The sequence below is a fragment of the Arachis ipaensis genome, chromosome B05 (assembly GCF_000816755.2).
Source record: "Arachis ipaensis cultivar K30076 chromosome B05, Araip1.1, whole genome shotgun sequence".
Classification (NCBI taxonomy): Eukaryota; Viridiplantae; Streptophyta; class Magnoliopsida; order Fabales; family Fabaceae; genus Arachis; species Arachis ipaensis.
In genome coordinates this window covers 72313531-72332290 of record NC_029789.2, presented here as the reverse complement: position 1 = coordinate 72332290, position 18760 = coordinate 72313531, and the positions used below count along the sequence as shown (strand labels likewise).

General features: G+C 39.2%; 4 protein-coding genes across 4 annotated transcripts; 1 reads left to right on the top strand and 3 right to left on the bottom strand.

Annotated features, from left to right (window-relative positions):
* Positions 4285-4962, top strand: LOC107640700. Its single transcript, XM_016344205.1, has one exon. It carries the CDS (start codon positions 4285-4287, stop codon positions 4960-4962), a length of 678 nt encoding a protein of 225 aa, XP_016199691.1.
* Positions 7143-7857, bottom strand: LOC107640701. Its single transcript, XM_016344206.1, has 2 exons — positions 7385-7857; positions 7143-7341 (listed from the first exon to the last, which is right to left on the bottom strand). The coding sequence occupies exons 1-2, from the start codon at positions 7855-7857 to the stop codon at positions 7143-7145; spliced, it is 672 nt and encodes a 223-aa protein (XP_016199692.1).
* Positions 9106-9687, bottom strand: LOC107640702 (F-box protein At2g35280-like). The gene has a single exon (XM_016344207.1). The coding sequence runs from the start codon at positions 9685-9687 to the stop codon at positions 9106-9108; it is 582 nt and encodes a 193-aa protein (XP_016199693.1).
* LOC107640703 (protein SHI RELATED SEQUENCE 1-like) lies at positions 14269-14727 on the bottom strand. Its single transcript, XM_016344208.1, has one exon. The coding sequence runs from the start codon at positions 14725-14727 to the stop codon at positions 14269-14271; it is 459 nt and encodes a 152-aa protein (XP_016199694.1).

Below are 18760 nucleotides of genomic sequence, written 5' to 3'. Positions count from 1 at the left end.
CCGTTCTCAGAGTAATAGCACAACTTGGCAGTAGATGGACCTATGGATACCATCGATCTCGACCTAAGAGCATATTGGCTTCAGCACTCACCTTGGAGGCTCGAGTTTGGGCACAGATTATGTCCCATTATGTCTTTCCGAGCACTCACGAGCCCTCCTTCACTACAGACATGGCTGTTCTACTCTGGTGTATCCTTACAGATCAGCACCTCAATTTACCAAGACACATTCGGCATGCTATAGGACACGTACAGATTGCGGGCAACCTACCTTTTCCTGCCTTGGTTTCAGATCTAGTCTCAGCAACCGGAGTATCCTACAGAGCTGGGGACACTAAGGCCATTATTCCACGAGATGATCAGATAGTCCCTAACGGGAAGTATGTCAGACCTCCAGCAATCACTACTAGCCAGCCTGCAGATAAGGCTGAAGATATTCCTAATCCTTCCACATCACAAGCACCTTCAACAAACCAACTACTCCATCAGATACTTGAGAGATTAGACCGGCTTGAACGGAAAGGAAAGCAAAGGGAGCGATGTAACAAGCACAGATTTACATACCTCAAGGAGCTACTTGTTAGTAACCACCCACCTGAAGAAAACCCAGACACCCCGAACTCCACTTCATTTACCAGCACAAGGAGCCATGACGGTCCCGATTGTGGAGATGCTGCTACCAGCCCCATTTGTTCCTGACTGATGGCACCGAGGACGGTGCCAAGCTTTAAGTGTGGGGAGGTCAGTCAGTACCTGACTTCCGGAGGTAATTTCTCTTTCTTAACACCAATAAAATAGGATATTTAATTATTTTTCTTTTATTAGGATAGGATAAATAGCATCATAATAAGAATTTGTACATGCATGTTCTATTTGGTTATAAAATAATAAAGTTTCTTTTTAAGACTCCATTTTTGAGAAATTTCACTAATTTAAATCAAAACTTTTGTGTTAAACTTGTTTGGAATTGTATTTGGAACGTAGTTAAAAGCTAGAACACACAACCTGTGAGGCTTGAGCCTAATGACATGGTTACAATATTTAACCATAAAATTTTATTCTTGTGTGTTTGCTTCTCTATGATTGTGATCTATATTTTGTTCCATCCTATATGTCCAATATTTAATGTGTTATATGCATGCATATGATTGAGGCCATTATTTTATTAACTCACTTACCCCAAATAGCCTACCCTTCCATTTACCTTTGTTAGTCATTTTGAGCCTTTTAATCCCATTTGTTCTATATTTTACCACATTACTAGCCTTAAGCAGAAAAACAAGAAATACCCCAAATTGAATCTTTGGTTAGCTTAAGATAGAAATTGTGTGTCAATTAAGTATGGGGAAATTATGGGAACATGGGTTAATAAGAGAATGTGTCATGATAAAATATTGGGAATTTGGGTACCTACTCATGTGAAACTAGAAAAATTAAAAATCCATGTGCATTGGCATATATATATATTCAAGTAATTAAGTGATTAAATAAATGAATAAGGGGACAAAATTACCCCAATGTTAAGCTTAATAAAAAATCAATGCATATGTGATACAAGTTAAGAGAAAAGTTGATGCATGAGTATGTAAAACAAAAGTGGGAGAATTTTGGGTAGTTAAGGATGATCTAAGAAGAAAATAGAGTATGTATGTTAGGTGATAACTTAGGATAATCAAGGATTCAATTTATAGCTCACTTAGCCATATATATATCCTCACCTTTACCTTAGCCCCATTACAACTTTAAAAAGACCTCATGATGTTTGTATTGGTACATTAAATACTTGTTGATTGGTTAGATGAAGAACAAATTTTAGAAAGCATGATTAGAGAAGAGTAGAGTGATTACCCTATACACTAGAGTGACTAGAATGCATATACACCATCAGTAAGGGTTCAATGCTTAATTCTATATTCCCTGCTTTCATAAGCTATCTTCCTACGAATTTACTTACTTTTATTGTATAATTTGAGTTAGTGGAATTTGATTTATTTTTGTCTTGAAAGAACTTATTTATTTTTAACCAAGTAGACAAAATCATTTAAGCATATAGTTGCATTCATATACATAGGTTGCATTGCATTGCATGAGTCTTACTTTTCCCTACTCATTTGTTTTATCTCCTTAAGCTAAGCATGATGACATGCTAATGTTTAAGTGTGGGGAGGTTGATAAACCACTATTTCATGGTTTATCTTGTGTTTAATTGAGTGGTTTCATCAAGTCATCACCCACTTATTCATACTAATTGCATGATTTTATATTTTCCTTCCTAGTGTTGTTTTATGATTGGAAACTTGCTTCCTATAGATCTTTAATTTATGTATTTTAATTCTCCTTTATACTATTCGATGCCGTGATCCGTGTATCAAAATTGCTGAATGACGCGAACACGCGGACGACGCGTACGCGTGACCTGTGCGATCTGCAAAATTAACAAAAAAAGCTGGGGGCGATTTCGGGCTGCATTTTGACCCAGTTTTCAGCCCAGAAACACAGAATAAAGCCAGGGAACACGTAGAGACTCAAGAGATACCTTTTTACACAACACAATTTTAGATACATTCACACATTAGGATAGTTTTAGGTTTTTAGATCTAAATTTAGAGAGGAATTACTCTCCCTCTAGTTTCTCTTGACATTCATAGTTTATTGCTTTTGCTTTTGGATATTGAAGAGTCATTACCTCCGTTGAAGATACTATTATAGTATGTTTCCCTACTTACTCTTTTATTTATTCCATATTCTTAATTCTTGTTCAAAGTAGTAATTGGATTATTTTCATGGATTGTTAATGCAAAGGATTACTTTTACTTTTAATTTAATTTAATTTATCATGTCTTCTTCTATTATTTTTGTGAGCGTTATATTCATGCCAATGGAGTAGACTACATACTTGACATGGGGGATGATTAAAAGGAGACACTTGAGTTGGAAGGCTTAAGTGATGGTTAAATTGGAAGTTATTGGCTAGTTTTGTATTTACTAACGCTAGACCTTCCCAAGGGAGAGGACTAGGATTTGTGAATAAGTGTTAGCTCAATCACTTGATTTTCCTTTATTTAGTAATGGTTAACTAAGTGAAAACAACAACCTTTTTAATACTACATTTAAGAGATCCCAACAAGGATAGAACTTCCAATTAATCATGCCCCCAGTAAAGTCTTTTTATCTAGAATATTAATAATCATTCTTAGTTTTTATTACTTTAATTTACAAATATTTAATTACTCGTTATCCAAACTTAAACTCTCTTGGAAATTCCTAATTAATAAAATAGCACCCTTCCTTTCAACTCGTTGGGAGATGACCTGGGATTCATACTCCCAATATTTTTATTGTAAATTTTTGTGACACCCTTTTTAAATTGGTGAGGCGGATTTTAGCTGGTTAAGAGCTATACTTGCAACGCTGTTCTCTTATTAAAAATCTCTTAATTGGCCTAACTTTTGCCACGCACCAATGCCATCTAAGCGTTTCACGGGTTATCCATAATACATACTGACGGTTATTGCCTATTCATCTTATCAACATTCAGGATGAACTCTGAGATCTGGGTCATTGGGTGGCTCAACATGGGGGACAACTTCAACCCGATCATGGACGGGATTGTAAGTACGCTCAAATAAAAAAATTAGATTATGGTTATTATATTATACGGGCACATTAAACCCGAGTGTAGACCATTTTACAGTTACGGGAGAATGAGATCAGGGAAACAACTGCGGTGAACCTGACCAGCACACCATTCAACAAACTCAAAGAGTGTGTGTTGAGCAAGGTAGAGTCATGGAGGATGAAATCAAAGAAGAACACCTAAGTCAATCACCTGGTACTGCATAGGATGCATGGTTCAACCAGCTCCAAGTTATTATTAGGTTGCTTTTTTTTTGTTTTTTATTTGGGTACACTGCGAGCATGTGTAGCGATCCAAGTTTGTCTTACTCACAAATTATGACTTTGTGTGTTTACGGCATTTCCCTTTATGTTTCGTGTTTCGTGCATGGACGTCTGTTGCGATTTCCATCAGGACAGATTTCCATTAGATGCCTTCAATTAATAAGGTTATTTACCTTTGCAGTGCAAGTGCATAGATGCTTTTTTGTTTGAAAAAAATGAAAATGGATTTCGCCAAGGATAAGATGCGATAGTTTAGGTCGAGAGAACTAGATTTGAAAGGGCGCAGTTAAACCATAAATATGCTTGCACGCATATTTTCTACACCACTGGATAACACCGTCATAAGCATATACACTGCCAGGCCCTCGTCCAACGGAAAGTTACAATGGAGCGTTTGTCTGCTGCCGTCGAACTACCCCGCGACGTTTGGTTAGCCATAGACATTAAAGTCGCATCAAACTCTATTGAGGACCTGTGCAGGTTCCGTATGACGTGTTGCGCTGCGCGCGATGCAGGCGAAGAGGATACTATGCTCAGGATGGTTTCCATACCACCCCCGCATGAGATGAACTGGTGGTGGAGACGCGACCCGATAGGGCAAAGATTTTTTGAGAGGTGCTTTGAGATTGGTCAGCCAGAGCTTCTGTTTCGGGAGGTGCTGCAGGAGCTCTACATACAACATAACCACGCCATCGGATGGGAAATGCTGCAGAATGCAGTAAGCAATGGCTTGGACGCTGCCAAGTACGTACTTTCAATGGAGTCGCTCATCCAAAGGGACGACAATGAGGCAAAAGAAAATGGTTTGGAACTATTTCAGGCGCTCGAAGCGGGTGGTTTACTCACCGCATGTTACTCGAGTTGCTTTGCGGTTCTCACAATTTCTTGGCCGGATGAAGTCCAAATGCCAGAAAAGGGAGAAGAACATACGGTTTGTGACTACCGTCGAATGGCGGCAGAGCGGGGCTATGTCCACGGTGTCGGAGGCGCCGACCATATTCCGTGCATCCACTGTCGCGCTGACTACGAGGTGGAACGATACGTAGACATACTTAGAGTTTAGGGTTGTCAGGCATATTGTGGTTGACGGATCAACACTGGGTTTAGGATTGAGATATAATTAAATATTATATTGCTTATCGTATAATGAATGCTATGTTTTTTATATATCCATGATGTAAATATTCAACAGTGATTTATATTATCTAGCCGATTACTCATTTATAAATCCCAACAAATAACAGGCAAACCATGTCTTGGTTAAACCGATACTTATATATATTAATCGGATACCGCAACACAAAAAGAGCAAAAGAAAAAAAAAACTAGAAAACATCAAACGAAGGTGGTGTAGTGTGAGTCCGATGCACTAAGGGGGAAGGGACTTCTTAGCGTGATGCAGGCAGAGCGGGCACCTGGAAAATTTGTTTCGGGCTGCTGTGTCAGACCTTTTCCTTGGTGGGTGTTATTTTGCGGGGATGGAAGCGATGCACATTGTCGAATCCCATGGCCATTCGTCCACCCAGTACACAGTGTCAATGGTGCTGATGCTAACTGACGATGCCAAGGCAAAGAACAAGGGCTTGGAACATTTCGTGGGCTTGAGGCGGTCGGTGCCCTAACAATCTACAAATTGGTGTTCCGCGGCATTATCCAAGGGTCGTGGACACACCTGCATCGCGTGCCAGTACTAAACGGAGAGAATCTAGTGTGTGTTTCACATGCATGTCCAAGCCGTGGAAACATGGGTGCTATTTACCAGCATCAACGCTATGGAAGAGGGTGGCACGTAAACGACGGTGACGGAGGTGCTGCTCATCTTCCATGCGTGCATTGTTAGGCAGACTATGAGTTGATCTTGTTTGTCTACCTCTTTGACTGATAGGATAGGATTAGGTTCACCTTATTTTTTTGGTTATCTAATATATGTATTATGTAAGGATTATGCTATTATGTAACTCGTGTTGCTATCATTTTATGGCAATTAGTAGATAATTTCATGCACCGCTATTTATGTGTTTTGTCATTTCGTATGAAAAATTTTATTTATAAAAAAAATTGTTCCCCGTTAATGACCTCCCCTTCGGTGACTCCCCATTGCCTCTGCAAGTAATCATTTTTGTATAAACTCACCGTCAGCCCCATCTATCACGTTATTAATAGCAGTACACAACCCTTCAGCCCTTTCTGTCTATTCTAACGTCATATCGACTCTCTTCAGTAGCAGAAAAGTTCAGATCGAATCTCACCTTGGAAGAAAGATTATTTGGCCTAAGCTCTTGCCAAGATTTGTATTTATTACTACTTCTGCGCAATCCATGGTACTCAATACAACATACGTTTCCCCATATCTTTTATTCGTTTACCCATAAAACCACTAGGGGCATTATTATCTTAATTTTTCAAAGAATAACAGACGTACATTATTTATTTAAAACTAAAATTTTGACTAAAAAGTTTAAACAAAGTAATCAAAATAAAGAAATACGAAACAACTTTATATCAATGCACAAGTAATAAGTAAGTTCGTCATAACCATTCGTCAGTTCTTATAATCTGTACCTTCTCTAACCTCTCTTCCAGGAGAAAAATCCTTGCTTGAAGGGCCTTCATCGTTGAGCAGAGCTCCCTGTCTTCATCTGAGAAAATGTCGCATGAATCCCTTAACGACCACGTCGTTAGTCCCGACGACCTCGCAAAACTTCTGACCGCAGATCTGATCGACACCCTCCGTTGGAGGGAGAGGTTTTTGAGCGATAGACTTCAAACGACAGAAGTAGAACTAAGGTAGGCGAGGCTGGAGAGTATTACCGCCAAGGTTAGGGCGAGGGCAATGGAGCATCAACTGGAGGAAGGTTGCCGATTGCAAGAGAAGTTGCGCACGGAGCTGGAACAGCATCAAATGACTATTTACCAACTGGATGACAAAGCAAACAAATTGAAGGAAGAAATTGCCGATCTTCGTCAAAGGGAACAGCAAGAGATGGCACCGTGGCGTGAAGTGGAAGGCAGGCTCGAGGTTGTGGAGATCAACCAAGGGTTATTGGTCCGCCAATTGTATGGTCAAGCTCCGCCAACGGCACACGGCTCTAACGATTAGGAGCCCGCCGGGTAGAACGAAGATGATGTTGGGGGTATATGACCTACGGCTTCTATTTTTCAAATCTTTATTTGCTTTGTTTCTTTAACGGTCCTTTTGATTTTCTGTAATCCCTACGTAAAACTTAATTTTCTTAATTATATCTAAAATCTAATCATCTCCAAGAAAACCCTGACCTCATAATCCGCCAGGTAGTATACACACGAGACACGGGACACATCATTCACACCAGGAATGGTGCCGCGGGTAGTGCAAGTTGTGGACCGACAAGCCACGGCATGTCCCGGATCCGATGGTCTCTCATCAACCCATCGCTCCCAGAAAATGTCCGTGAAGAACTCCCTGCACCATTTGACCTTTGCAAGAAGTACGAATAAACTCTAACATTTCAACATCCATTTGTAGTTCTTCTTCGTCTTCGTGATCACACAGTAGCAACATTGCAAACAGGTAACCTGCGTCGATGCTGCCCTCCGTCGAGGCCCTAAAAAGCAGTTCCATCCCAATGCCACGGCGGGCAATCCAGAAATACTCCGCCAACCCCTGCCAGAGTATAGCATCCACATTTTCTGCTTCAATGCAGCGATCGAGGAACCTCCTTTCCGGTCGATCAAGGTAAAATAAAAAGGACACTAACGGTATATACCACATCATCGCATGTTGGTACACAGCTTCTGAACTCGCTGCATCCAAACACACCTTGCAAGTCGCCTGCATGTTGAACAGATCATGAATCGAATTCGATGCAACCTTAGTGGCAATCCTCACCCATATATCGCGAGGAAGAAGATTCAGCGGGCATTCATGCTCGACGGGCATGTTCCCTTCCTTTCTGATTGTCTTGGAAGATCCAGCCATTTGCAAGGGCTCGGCAGGGGCTGGAAGGGGATTGCTGGGGATTATCAGAAATTATTAAGAGGAGAAACGACCGCCAATTAAGAGTCGGAATGTAAGCTTTTATATATTATTAATATCATTTAAACTTATCGGTTATCGCGATAATACCAATTTTCAAAACGTGTATATCCTCAACTATAACATTTATCTTCTATCCTATAAAAGTTAATTTATATATAAATATATATGTATATAATATATTATATTATCGGTCAGAGTCAGACATTTTGTTGCCCAACATTATGGATAATACCGGATAATTAATACATTTAATATATGTACTTATACCCATATTTATATATACATACAAGTAGAAGTGTCTTTCTTCTGCCAAACGGCAGTGGGTAATCTCGTTTTCATTTTCCAATTTGCCTCGATATCCAAAAATGGGAAACGTTAATGACGTTTTGGTTGTTTGCAATTTTATTTAAGCTCATTGATAACAGTTAATATTAAGAAACATCAGATAAAACAATTAAATACATGTCGTAATCATGTAGATTAAGGAATTTTAACCCGATTAACAAACCGTAAATGGTCAAATTAAATTAAATTATCGAATTAAATGATAATTTTTTTTATTTGCAATTAATTGCATTCAATTTAATATATTGATTGATAGAACAAACTTTTTTTTCTATCTAAGTAGGTACAAGTTCACCCCTAGTCCTGACCCTGGTATCCCTGCACCCCTGCTTCTGAACCTACTTCCGCGTGAAGTATACGCTTACTCCTGAACGTGGGGTCTGCGTGCCGGTATACCTCTACTACTCCGTTGGAGTTCTTCAATTTACTTTTCCAATTCTGAGCATCCAGGCGAGGGAAAACCCCTAAACCATATTCCACCATGAAGCTTAACCAATTCAAACTAACTAAGATCCATCCACGCATGAAAATAGAAACACAATTAAAATATATTTAATATGAGGATAACCAAGCGTAAATTCTTAACAAAAGTGGAGATAATGCTTCGTATGGTAATACCAGATACGAGAAGCATAAACAACAAACTTGGGAAACACAAACCCCAGAATAGACATTTTTATTCGAAACAAACAACTCCCGGAAAACTCGAACCTCGTAATCGGCCAGGCATTGTACACACGAGACGCGGGACAAATCTTCCACATCACCCATGGTGCCTCTGGTGCGGCAATTGGTGGACCAACAAACCTCAGGCAGTCCAGGATCCAACAGCTTAACCTCCACCTACGGACCCGCAAATACTTGCTTGAAGACCTCTCTGCACCTTTCGAGCGCCCCAGAATCACCTACAATCTCAAAAAATTCAAGTCCTTTTCGCATGTGCTCTTTGTCTTCCTTGGCATGAGACAATAGCAGCATCGCACACATGTAACAGGTTTCCAGGTCGCCCCCAGTTGCAGCCATAGTCAAAGTATCCATTCCACTGTCGCAGTGACCAATCCAGACAAATTCAGTCATCCCCACCCGGAGTAGGGCAACCGGATTTCCTGCCTCCGCGCAGCATTCTATGAACCTGTGTTCAGGTCGGCCATAGTAGTATAAAAAGGATACAATTAGCAACTCCAACATCGATGCCTCCTTGTAAACAGCGTCGTACCTCGCTGCATCCAGAAACACCTTGCAAGTCGCCTGCATGTTGAACAGATCCTTAATTGAATACAGCGCAACCGTCATGGCAATCCTGACCCATATGTCGTGAGGAAGAAGATTCAGCGGATATTCGTACTCAACGGATACGGTCCCTTTCTCTCTGATCGTCTTGGCTACGTTCTTTTTCTTTTTGTTCTTCATGGAACCTCCAGCCATTTGCAAGCAACTTAGGCCAGGGGTTTTGGAAAATATCAAGACGAAACACAACCACTAAAGAAATGTTTTGTGCTCTTATTATATCCTTTTTTTGTTGTTAAAATGGTTCAGTGCCTCGTACGTTTTCTTTTTTTGTGCTCTTATTTTTTTATGAATGTTATCTTTTCTTGTGGTTGCTTACTTTAATTACTCGCCAAATAAATGTTATCTTTTCTTCTTGTTTTTTTTCATCGAAATAGTTTAAATTAATCTTTTATATATATATGTGCCCATTATTGACAACCCCAAACCCTACTAAGTACTAACCCTTCTTCAGTTCTTCTCTACTGTAACTCCTTTTCTACACTCTCCTTATTACTGCGATACTCCACTACTCTCTCCGCCGTGTGCCACACCGCCACACTCATCTCCACCCACGGCTTCCACTTCACACCCTCAGCATAACTTCAAAAGGAAGATTCGACGTCTATCGCCTGAGAACGACCCACCCAGAGGACAATCGTCGTCACCGGAACAAAAATTGTTGCTTTAATGGTCGTCGTAGTCTGCCATATGTCGTCCTCTTCTCTCGACAAAATGTCACAGGAATCCGTCACCGACCACGCCATTAGTCCCGACGACCTCGCAGAACTTTCGATCGGCGCTCTTATCAACATCATCCGTGTAGATGAAAAGTCTGCAGATTATGACCTCATTGAGGCCGCACTGGTCAAGAAGTAGGAGATTTTGAAGGTTAGTTGTAACGACTGAAGAAGAACTGAGGCAGGCACAGGTGGAAATGTTGGCTGCCAAATTTATTTTCAAGGAAAAGAAGGATGAACTGGAGGAAGAGGAGAAAGAAAGGCGACGGCTGAAAAAGGAGTTGAAAATAGTGCAGCGAAAGAATGACGTTATCCTACAGCAATTGGATGTCAAAGCAAAAGAATTGATGGCAGAAATCACAAAGTACCGTGAACGGGAATAGCTTAAGGTTCTACCTGGCGTGACTTGGAACACAGGATCAACGTTTTGGAGGAAAAGTAAAAGTGTTTGCTCTGTCAGGGTCGGGGTCCAGCCGGGCAGAATGAAGATGGGGCCGGAGTTATTTGACCTGCTGCACATGCTTGATATTTTAATGTCATATTTTCCGTCGAGGCCTGTATGATCCTTTTATATCTTTTGTTTGTTCTGTCTCCCATTTGATCTTCTGTAGTGGAACTTAAACTCGGTTAATATAATTATATCCACTTTCATCTGTCTGTTGTTAATTTCAAAATCATGTGACCTGTTGGCACACAATTAGGGATTTATGTTACGATGGAGCTAAGTACCATTTCCAAATCGTGAATTCGGACCATTTCAGCAATTATTTACGTGTGCATTATTAAAGACGTGTTTATCGATTTATCCTTCCTTGCAGATTGGTTTGATTGTCACGAATGTTTACTGGATCCTTCTAATTTAATGGCACATACCGTCATTTTACACTAGATAATAAAACAAATGAATGTAGACATAGCATCATTTTTATGATATCCTAATATTATATAAAATTATAGGAAATAAACATCTTTCAAATTATATTGCTTGGATGAACAAAGAATACGAATCCATTGATTGAAACAAACCTCAAAGTACATCTTTCCAAATCGTATTTCACGATTTCTGTTAACTTTTTTTAATTTTTTGACGTATTTGAAATCGTTACTCACGATCTCTTTTTATCCCATATCACTGCATTACACCAAAACATCATAATATTAATGAAAAACACCGATAATAACCCAATATAAAAAAAAATTAGCCTTCATGAGTTAGTTATTCAACGATTCTACAGATTTTATACACCATCGTCAATTATCATTGCACATATAAAAAAATATCTCGTTCTCATTTTTTACCTGACTTGTTTTGGTGACTCCATATTGCCTATCCAAGTTACCAGTTTTGTATAAATGCACTGTCACGGTCTAAGTTAGTTCCCAGCCCTAGAAAAAAAAAGTGACAATCATATAAAATGTTGATTGATTTAACAGTCTTCTGTCCATTCAAACGTCACTTCAATAGTGTAGAGTTTAGATCATATCCCACTCAAGAAGAAAGCATTATTTGGACTAAGTTCTAGCTAAGATACACATTAATTGCGTCATCTCTGCCATCCACATAATTATAATAAATTACTTGATCAAACCGGCAGTTTTTTAACAAAAAATAAATAAAACAAAATACACCATCAGTACGCATAGCAAAGGGGTTAATGAAGGGGTTAATTAAGTATTATAACAAACTGGCATTTGCTAGCCACTGTATTAGCGGATTATGATGGGTGGAAATTAGATTTCCACACATAACTCACTGGCAAGTGTACCGGGTCGCATCAAGTAGTAATAACTCACAAGAGTGAGGTCGATCCCACAGGGATTGATGGATCAAGCAACTTTAGTGAGTGATTAGTCTAGTCAAGCTAACATTGGTGAATTGGATGAAATTAAAGCAACAGAAAGTAAATTGCAGGAATTATAAAGTGCAGAAAGTAAATTGACTGAAACTTATTAAAGAACAAGGAATGTAAATTGCAATAAATGTAAATCAGCAGAATGTAGATTGGACAAAAGCTTAAAGAGTAAGAAAAGTAAATTGTAGCAAAATGTAAAGGGGGCTGGGTGCTGGAAAACTAAATGAAAGTAGTAAATTAGAACTCAGAACAATTGACAGAATCTTAAACTTGCAGGAAGAGTAAATCAAATTGAATCAATAACATAAATGTAAAAATTGCAGAGAAGTAGAAATGCAGAAGAGTAAATCAGCAAGAAGACTTAGATCAATTCTGAAATCTCAAAGAGAAATTAACAATTTCAATGAAATAGCAAAAACAGAAAGAAAGCCAAGAGCTCAATTGCTCTCTCGATCAACACAGAAAGGAAATTACAGAGGAAGGAAAATGAAACAGAAAAGAAAAAAAACCCAGATCTGATTTCCAATTCTCAAGTTCACAAAGGAAAATTTAAACAAAGAGCTCTCTATTCTACTCCTACTCCTATTGCTCTCTAGCAGAGCCAGCCTCCCTCAATGAAATGAAATTGATGCCTTTATATAGGATTTACCTAAATGACAAATGAAATTAAAAACTAATTACAAAAATGAAATTCCTATACTATTTCTTATGCCTTTGAGTGATGTCAATGAGCTCTCCTTGCTCTGAGGCTTCAATGGGCTTGAATTGGAATTAATTGAGCCAGAGTTGCACTTGGAGTGGGCTCTTTTGGTTTGGCCTTGAAGTGGGTCAGGATGCATTCGGTGGCTTGGGTCAGGTGAGTTAGGGTGCATTGGAGCGTTCCAGTAGAGCCCTCCATTTTGAGTAGTGAACGTTGCGTTCACTTTTTGTTGGTGAGCCAATTTTTGTGCCAAGCCTCCTTGCTTAGCCTAGCATTCACTCTTTGAACGCTACGTTCAAATTGTGAATGTTACACTTGATTGCTTCCTTTCCTTGGCTTCCTCTTCGAGTGCTACGTTGCAATTCTTGAGCGCTACTCCTTTATTTTGATGCTATGCCTTGCTTCCCTTGATTGAGAGGCATGAAAAAGGGAAGGATAGTGAACGTAGCATTCACTCATTTGAACGCTAGCCTTTGGGTTGGCCAAAGATCTTTGCTTCCAAGCAAAAGTCCACGTGAAAGTTGCAACAAGGGAGTGTGGCGTTCATATTTCCAAACGCTACCCCTTTGTTTTGCTTTGTGCGTGCCTTGCTTCCTTGCCTTGAAACTCACGAAAAAGTCTGCTTGTGTGAACGCTAGCATTCATTTAATTGAACGCTCTTCATTACTTGAACGCTTGCTATCTTTGCTAGCTTTACTAATGCAAGCTTTCATTATCTTTAATTAACAATGCCAATGCATGATGGTATTAATTAATTAAATGCATGCTTGCTTTACTTTAACGCCTTGGCATTCATTAAATAATGCATTCATTCATTTCATTAGTAATTAAATGCATGCATGCTTTCATTGGTTCAATTAATAATGCTAATGCGTTCATGCATTGCATAAATAATTAAATGCATGCATAAGAATTAATGCATATGCCAAGGCTTCATGGTCATAGGCCACGCTTTTTCAAAAGCGTGGCCTAAAGTTCCAATGTGTGCGCCAACTCCAAAGTGTGCCCCAAAATCTTTCTTTTCTTCTTTTGAGCTGATTTTGTGCTATTTTACTTCTTTTTCCACTTATTTCCTACAAAATTTATAAAATCAAAAGATCAAGGAAATATACCATTTAAGCATAAAAGAATGCAATATTTAAGCATTAATTATAAATTTCTTGTAGGAAAAACCACCATTTGTACCCATGAATTTTGCGAACGCTGACAAAAGTATCCATCAAACAAGAAAACTAACATTGTACCATGAAAGATGGGTTCCGTGTGACAATAGTATCCAAACCGTGATTTTTCATTGACTTTTTAATAAAATTTCCAAATTACCCCTTCTATCTTCTTCCCCAAATTCCAAATTTCACAACTCTCATCCTTCGTCTTCCTCCTCTGCTGCTGCCAGCCACCAGGCATGATCTCTATGGCGCTTGGGAACATCAGCAGCAAGAAGCTGTTATTGTTGGATAGAGGCGAATTGCTGTTGCCTCTCGCGGCGCTTGGAAGCGGGTACCCAAGTGCTCTTCACATGGATTTGGCAATCGAATCCATGGCTCTTGCAGCATGTCCTGCACCGCATGTGAGGGCAATCCTTCTTCGCCTGGCTCTCGCAGTCCTGGCAGCTAATCCCACCTGCTCCACTTCCTGCTCCACTTGCTGCTCCGCTCCCCACGGCCGACGTCGTCACCAGGAAGGCGAGTGACTGATCTTTGAACACGGTGGTTAGACACACTCCTACAGCAGCCGCGGAGCTATAAAGATCTTGGTGGAAGAGAGGCCTTGCTTGAGGTATGAGGTCGTGTTCCGGTTGGTATTGATAATGATGATGGTTCCACAGCTTCAAGCCACCTCGGTACGAGGAAACGTCTTCATTCTTGTACCAATAAAAGGTGTCGGAGGGAGGAAACATCTTCATGCCTGGTGGCTGGCATCAGTAGAGGAGGAAGACTGATGAGCGGATAATTTATACGCTTTTTGGCATTGTTTTTAGTATGTTTTTAGTATATTTTAATTAGTTTTATTATATTTTTATTAGTTTTTATTTAAAATTCACTTTTCTGGACTTTACTATTAGTTTGTGTGTTTTTCTGTGATTTCAGGTATTTTCTGGCTGAAATTGAGGGACCTGAGCGAAAATCTGATTCAGAGGTTGAAAAAGGACTGCAGATACTGTTGGATTCTGACCTCCCTGCACTCAAAGTGGATTTTCTGGAGCTACAGAAGCCCAATTGGTGCGCTCTTATTTGCATTGGAAAGTAGACATCCTGGACTTTCCAGCAATATATAATAGTCCATACTTTACCTGAGATTTGATGGCCCAAACAGGCATTCCAAGTCAGCTCAAGAATTCTGGCGTTTAACGCCGGAACTGGCATAAAAACTGGAGTTAAACGCCCAAACTGGCACAAAAGCTGGCGTTTAACTCCAAGAAAAGTCTCTACACATGAAAGCTTCAATGCTCAGACCAAGCACACACCAAGTGGGCCCCGAAAGTGGATTTTTACACTAAACACCCTAGCTTACTCATTTTCTGTAACCCTAGGTCACCAGTTCACTATAAAAACTACTTTTAGTGATTCATCTTGTACCTCATGACACTTTACATGTTTCATATTGTATTCTCTACGGCATGAGTCTCTAAACCCCATTGTTGGGGGTGAGGAGCTCTGCTGTTCTTCATGAATTAAAGAAATTACTACTGTTTTCCATTCTATCACGCTTGCTTCCATTCTAAGATATTCATTCGCACCTCAACCCGATGAATGTGATGATCCGTGACACTCATCATCATTCTCACCTATGAACGCATGCCTAACAACCACCTCCGTTCTACCTTAGATTGAATGCATATCTCTTAGCCTCATGATTCAGATCAGAGTCTTCGTCATATACCTAAGATTGAACGTCTAAACCTTGTCTGTGTATTCTGAGTAGGATCTAGGAAGGAATGGCTGTGACGAGCTTCAAACTCATGATTGTTGGGTGTGTGACACACGCAAAAGGATCAATGGATCCTATTCCAGCATGATCGATAACCCACAGATGATTAGCCGTGCGGTGACAGCGCATTTGGAACGTTTTCACTGAGAGGACGGGAAGTAGCCATTGACAACGGTGATGCCCAACATAAAGCTTGCCATGGAAGAAGCCTTGCGTGCATGAAGAGAAGATAGTAGGAAAGCAGAGATTCAGAAGACAAAGCATCTCCAAAGCCTCAACCTGTTCTTCATTACTGCATAACAAGTATTTATTTCATGTTCTTCTACTTTTTACAATTAAATCTGAGAATTATTGATATCCTGACTAAGAGTTACAAGATAACCATAGCTTGCTTCAATCCGACAATCTCTGTGGATCGACCCTTACTCACGTAAGGTATTACTTGGACGACCCAGTGCACTTGCTGGTTAGTTGTGCGGAGTTGCAAAAGTGTGATTGTAATTTCGTGCACCAAGTTTTTGGTTCCGTTGCCGGGGATTGTTCGAGTTTGGACAACTAACGGTTTATCTTGTTTCTTAGATTAGGAATATTTTATTTTTGTTGGTTTAGAGTCTTTTATTTGAGTTTAGTTTCATATTTTAAGTTTGGTGTCAATTGCATGCTTTTACTCTCTTTTAATTTTTTCGAATTTGCATGTTCTTAGTCTTTCTTGATCTTTAAAAAAATTCTAAGTTTGGTGTCTTCTTTATTTTTCCTTTAATTTTTCGAAAATATTGTGCTTGGTTTTCTAAAAATTTTAAGTTTGGTGTCCCTTGTGCTTTTATCTACTTAAAAATTTTTCAAAAATTGTTCTTGGTGTTCATCTTGATCTTCAAAGTGTTCTTGGTGTTCATCTTGACATTCAAAGTTTTCTTGTTTGTTCTCTGTATTTTGATCTAAAATTTCTAAGTTTAGTGTCATTTTGTTGTTTTTCTCTTTCCGCATTAAAATTCAAAAATAAAAAAATATCCTTTCCTTATTTTACTCATAAATTTCAAAATTTTGCATTAATTTAGTCAAAGATTTTCAAAATCATATCTTTCTTTTTAGTCAAGTCAATATTCTAATTTCAAAAATTGATCTTTTCAAATCTTTTTCAAAAATCAAATCTTTTTAATTTCTTCAATCATATCTTTTTTTATTTGCAATCATATCTTCTCAATCATATCTTTTTCAAAATAATTTTCAATCATATCTTTTTATTAATTTGCAATCATAGCTTCTAAATCATATCTTTTTCAAAATAATTTTCAATCATATCTTTTTGATTAATTTTTCCAAAATCTTTTTAATTAATTAATTAATTTATATGCTAACCCCATTATAGCTGCATATGGGAGTAGCATCTGTATAAGCAAGCAGCTTTGAGCTAAATCCTCAGCTCATTATCATGGTGCAGCAAAATTGCCAGTATTCCGGTCTTCCACAAGAAGAACCCACTGAGTTTCTGGTACAATTCTTACAAATTGCTGACACAGTACGTGATAAAGAAGTGGATCAGGATGTCTACAGATTATTATTGTTTCCATTTCCTGTAAAAGATCAAGCTAAGAGGTGGTTAAATAACCAACCCACATCAAGCATAAAAACATGGAGACAATTAACAGACAAATTCCTGAATCAATTTTACCCTCCAAGAAGGATGACACAGCTAAGGCTGGACATCCAAGGCTTTAAACAAGAGGATCATGAATCCCTTTATAATGCCTGGGAGAGGTACAGAGGAATGCTGAGAAAATGCCCCCTCTGAAATGTTTTCAGAGTGGGTACAGTTAGACATCTTCTACTATGGCCTTACAGAAAAAGCTCAGATGTCCCTAGACCACTCAGCTGGTGGATCTATACACATGAGAAAAATAATTGAAGAAGCTCAAGATCTCATAGATACAGTTGCTAGAAATCTACATCTGTACTCAAATAGTGAGTCCTCTATAAAAGAAGAGGTTATGGCAGTAACTACTGATCCTAATCCTCAAGAACAGATTGTTGAACTTAATCAGCAATTACTCCTTATGACAAAATAATTAGCAGAATTCAAAGAGATGCTCTAAGACACTAAAAATGCTAACAAGAATATAAAAGCACAATTGAATCAGACAAGACAGAAGCTATCTAAACAGATAACAGAAGAATGCCAAGCTGTCCAACTAAGGAGCGGAAAGGCATTGAATAACTCAGCTCAAAGTAGCAAAAAGTCAAGAAAGGAACAAATGACAGAGGATGACCAAACCACTGCCCAAAATCCCTCTGAGGACATCAAGAGCCCAGAGAGGAATAACTCTGGCGTTCAAACGCCAGAAAAAGGGGAAAAACTGGCGTTAAACGCCCATTCACCCCCATTCCTGGCATTCAAACGCCAATGAGGGATCAGGCACCTGCAAGTGCTGATAGTAACCCCTCTAAGAAGGCTTCTCCAACCACTTCTGTAGGGAATAAACCTGCAGCAACTAAGGTTGAAGAATATAAAGCCAATATGCCTTATCCTCAGAAGCTCCGCCAAGCGGAACAGGATAAACAATTTGCCCGCTTTGTAGACTATCTCAGGAATCTTGAAATAAAGATCCCGTTTGCAGAGGCACTTGGGCAAATACCCTCTTATGCTAAGTTCATGAAAGAGATCTTAAGTCATAAGAAGGATTGGAGAGAAATTGAAAGAGTGNTCTAAAAAGCTTACCAGAAAAGCTTCAAGATCCAGGAAGCTTTATTATACCATGCACATTAGAGGGTGCTTGCACCAAGACAGCTCTATGTGACCTTGGAGCAAGTATCAACCTAATACCTGCATCCACTATCCGAAAGCTTGGGTTGACTGAAGAAGTCAAACCAACTCGGATATGTCTTCAACTTGCTGATGGCTCCATTAAATACCCATCAGGCATAATTGAGGACATGATTGTCAAGGTTGGGCCGTTTGCCTTTCCCACTGACTTTGTAGTGCTGGAAATAGAGGAGCACAAGAGTTCAACCCT